Source organism: Eretmochelys imbricata, chromosome 3 (genome assembly GCF_965152235.1).
Source record: "Eretmochelys imbricata isolate rEreImb1 chromosome 3, rEreImb1.hap1, whole genome shotgun sequence".
NCBI lineage: Eukaryota > Metazoa > Chordata > Testudines > Cheloniidae > Eretmochelys > Eretmochelys imbricata.
The window spans coordinates 23018932-23022828 of record NC_135574.1 but is presented as its reverse complement, the minus strand read 5'-3'; the positions used below and the strand labels follow the sequence as shown (position 1 = coordinate 23022828).

At 50.7% G+C, this 3897-nt stretch overlaps 1 protein-coding gene across 1 annotated transcript; it reads right to left on the bottom strand.

Annotated features, from left to right (window-relative positions):
* Positions 1-540: 540 nt before the first annotated feature.
* OSR1 (odd-skipped related transcription factor 1) lies at positions 541-2117 on the bottom strand. Its single transcript, XM_077811544.1, has 2 exons — positions 1471-2117; positions 541-925 (listed from the first exon to the last, which is right to left on the bottom strand). The coding sequence occupies exons 1-2, from the start codon at positions 2115-2117 to the stop codon at positions 790-792; spliced, it is 783 nt and encodes a 260-aa protein (XP_077667670.1). The 3' UTR covers positions 541-789.
* Between the last annotated feature and the right edge of the window lie 1780 nt (positions 2118-3897).

Sequence of the window (3897 nt, the reverse complement as noted above, 5' to 3'; positions counted from 1 at the left end):
TAAAACCATGTTGTGCATAGCATCAGTTTGATTTATTGCCATTATTCTTTCCTTTGGGTGTTTTTAAATAAGTCCACAAATTACAAACCACCTCCAAGGCACTAGACCACAAAACAAAAACAAGATCTCCACGGAGTGTTGATACTGCAGCTCTAAGCTCTATATGAGGCTTTTAGTGCATAGCAGACTTCATCACTTGAGATTTAGGTCACTTTGGAACATTTTTTTTTTAAAAGAAAACAACAACAGAAACAAACAAACAAGTCCGCAAGTTGTTCTCCTGGTCTCAATGGTGCTGTAATGAGAAGCCAAAGTTTCAGTTCTTAATTGTCTTCTGGAATTTTTTGTTTCCTGAAGTGTTTAAGTAAGAAGCTTTATACAGTCAAAAAAAGTATAAAAAAATGTAAAAAGTAATACCTTTGGAAGCTACGTTTTTGCTTTAAAAAAAGAAGAAGATTCCTGTCCAATACGTGAGCACCACCTTTTGGCATAAAGTTTATCAAAGCCACACAAGACAGCCAGTTCTCTTGCACTCTCCATATTATTAATATGTGTTTCAAAGGCAAAACAATATTTTAAACCAGGATTTGGGAACCTTTTATTTTTAATTAAAACGAAAGTTCAGTGCTCCCATCCTGGGGTTTTTTTGTTTTTCGTTTTTTGGTTTTGTTTTGGTTTTTTTGTTCGGGTTTTTTTTTGTTTTTTGTTTTTTGTTTTTTTTTTGTCTGTGTCTGTTCTGAATTTGGTATAAAGTCTGGAGGGGAAGTCAGTTCATGGGTGCTGGAGAGTTCAGCATTTAAGTTTGGAAGGTTTAAGCTCCTTTACTTGCGTATGCAGTGTCTTGTGGACAGCTAGAGTTCTGGACTGGCAAAAGCCTTTCCCACATTCTTGACACTTAAAAGGCTTTTCTTTAGAATGAATATACCTGGGGAGAGAGAATATAGATTTACAAATAGTGACAATTCAATCAGGTGACCTCTCAAAAACCACCCCTTGTTTGTGGCCTACTTTCCAAACTACTGCTGAGGCCCAAATATGAGATGCCCAGAAGCCAGAATGGGGGACGGGGGATCACATTCATTCAGGAAGCACACAGTGTTATGGGAATCATTCTTTTACTGTAAATACCTGGCTCTAATGGCCACTCTGTATTTCTGATTAAAATTACTTTCAAAAATAAAAAGAAAGGGCCATCCCAAATTGCCTGCAGGGAAAGCGTATGGTCCTCAGTGGTGTACAGGAAGTCAAGTAAACTTCTATAAGGGATTCACCTGCCAGATCAAGATGCCTCAATCACTTGGGGCATTACTAAACGGTACAAAGCAGCAGGAAGCCTAATGTGACAATCTTGCACTTACAGGGGGAAATGGACTAGCTCACCTTTCTATTTGTGGTACAGGAGAGGGACAGAGCCAAGCAAAGCCTGTGGTTATAACCCCCACCCCACCCCCATTAAAATGCTGGAGTTACCTGTGATCCCGCAGGTGATCTTGCCTTCGGAACGCTTTGTGGCAAATGTCACACGTGTAGGGCCTTTCATCGGTGTGGGTTCTTTCGTGAATCAAAAGGTTATAGGACTTGGTGAAGTGTCTGCCACAGAATTTGCAGACGAATTCCTTCTTGGTTTTGGAAGGTAACCTCCCCCGGGTGGGTTTCTTCTCTGGGGAGAGCTTAGTTACCTCGAGCAAGGAGCCGAGCCCCGGAGGCGAGCTCTGGCTGTCCGCCTGGCCCAGTTTAGAGTGATCCTCTTGGGTGGCGGCCACAGCGAGGTTGGCAAAATCAAACCGGGGTTTGGCTTTGAGGGGCAGGCTGGTGGCTTCTTGCTTGGGCTGGATGACGTGTGGGAACAAAGGGAAGGCAGGCAGCTGGAACCTGGCGTCCACCAAGCTGGACACCCCGGGCACCTTGGAGAAGGAAGAGCGAGGCAAATGCATGGCTGGGTAACCCAATGTCCACTGGTGCAGGTGAACGGCGTGCAGGGCGCTGAAGCCGTACAGGTTGGGCAGGTGGTCCGAGGGCACCGCGGGCAGCCCGTTGAACGCTTGGAGGAAGGAGTAGTTAGTGAGCTGCAGGGAGGGGTGAATGGGCACGGGGGCCGGCAGAGTCTTACTTCCCATGGTGTCCACCGGGGAGGAGGATCTGGGAGCAGGGAAGGCGAGTGTCTGGAAGAGAAAGAGAGACAAAGACCTGTAACAGGGAGACCACAGAGACAGGTCCGCCACGCCGCCTGCTGCTCTCCTTTGCCTAGGGCCGGCTGCGGAGCCCCGGGCTGCTGGGCGTATCCCAGAGCCCAGGGCAGGTCAGTGGAAAGGTGCCCATTGCTTGCAGTGGCTCTGGCGCGGTGCGCCTCGGCCCCTTCCCACGGCAGCCGTGCAAGCCTCAGGCTGGCTGCACAGATCTGCAGGTCGTTAGGAGCCCTTTCATCTGCCCCCTCCCCGCCGCCAAGCCTGCTCCTAACACAAACCATCCCTCGGTAGCCCTGGCTCGTTGCAGCGCGGCCTCCTCCGCTTTGCGCACCGCTAGCTGGGGAGGACCCTCCAGGTAGGCTGTGTGTAACTTCAGGGTACTCGGCTGCACACCCCCAGGCTTCACCCCCAAGCCACCCAGATTTCTCCCCTGCAGCTCCCGCTGGAGTCAATGGAAGATCCCCTCGTGAGCCCCAGGGGACACCGTTTTTCCTGGCAACTCGCGCGGTAAAGAGTTAAAACTCAAGCGCATCGCCGCCGTATCCTGCCCGTACGAAGCAAGGGCTCGCCCTCTGCCGCCCAGAGGAGTGACAGGGCTCCCCGCCGAGCCCACCAAACTTTGACCTCCAATTTGCTTTGGAAAGTAGAGCGCGAGGGTTTTACCCTCGCCAGCTTCCAGCCCCTGCGTCTGGATAGCGGCGTCCCACAGCGCTCCCCCTTAGCCCCTTCCCAGTCCAGCCACATCCACTCAGCTGCCTCCTCCTGGCTTCTGCATGGGAACAAGGGCAAAGCCGGGGCCAGAGGTGCTGGAATTATTTGTATAGTGGGGGTGCTGAGAGCCATTAAACCAAACTGTAAACCCTATAAGTGATGGAAACCACTTCAAACCCCTAGGGCCAGCACCTATGGCTGGAGGAAGAGGGTGTGGGGGGGGGAGGATGTTTATTTGAAGCTAGTAGTCCCCTCCTCCCTTTAAGGCTGATAATAGTAAATATTAAAGCCCTGCGTCCCGGTGGCAAGTCTGATTTTTCTTTCTTGTTTCCTTTGGAAGGGGACGAGCTTGGCCGAGACCTTCTCTAATCAGGCTAAACAATGTCTTAATAAAACCCCATTTGAAAATTCGGAGCTAGCAAGAGCCTTTCCACAGCCACTTTGCAGGGTGTGTAATTGACTCCCCAGAGCAGTCAAGCCGGGGGATCTTCACACAGCAAGTGTTGCCCAGATAGAACTGCGCTGCCCCCTGGCACGCCCGCGATTTTCAGTCAGATCTCCGCGCTGAACTCACAGGCCGATCGGCTCAATCGCTGCCACTCTGCGGGCTCCCGCACCCTCCCGTTTGCGGGTTTGCACTGAGGCCGGGGGAGACTCAGACTCGCCCGAGGTAGTACAAGCAAAGCCCGCTCCTCTGCTAAAGTCTGATTTAAAAAAAAAAAAACATTTGAAGTCAAGGGGAACTTGGGATGGGACCGGAGTATTTTCAAATCAGGGTCCCTCATGCAGTCCCAGCCAGACCGCTGCACGGCACCTCGGAAGGCAAAGGAGATACTGACGAAGAGAAAAACGTAGGTAACTGGGACTATCTGACCCTTCCCTCAATCACAGTAATTAACGCGCGCACATCTCCTGCCAACCGTTTGGCAAGGGGTGCAGCTCTCTAGGGGGAACAGCGGCAGATATTTGAAAGCTCGCCCCTCTTAAGTGACACATTTGG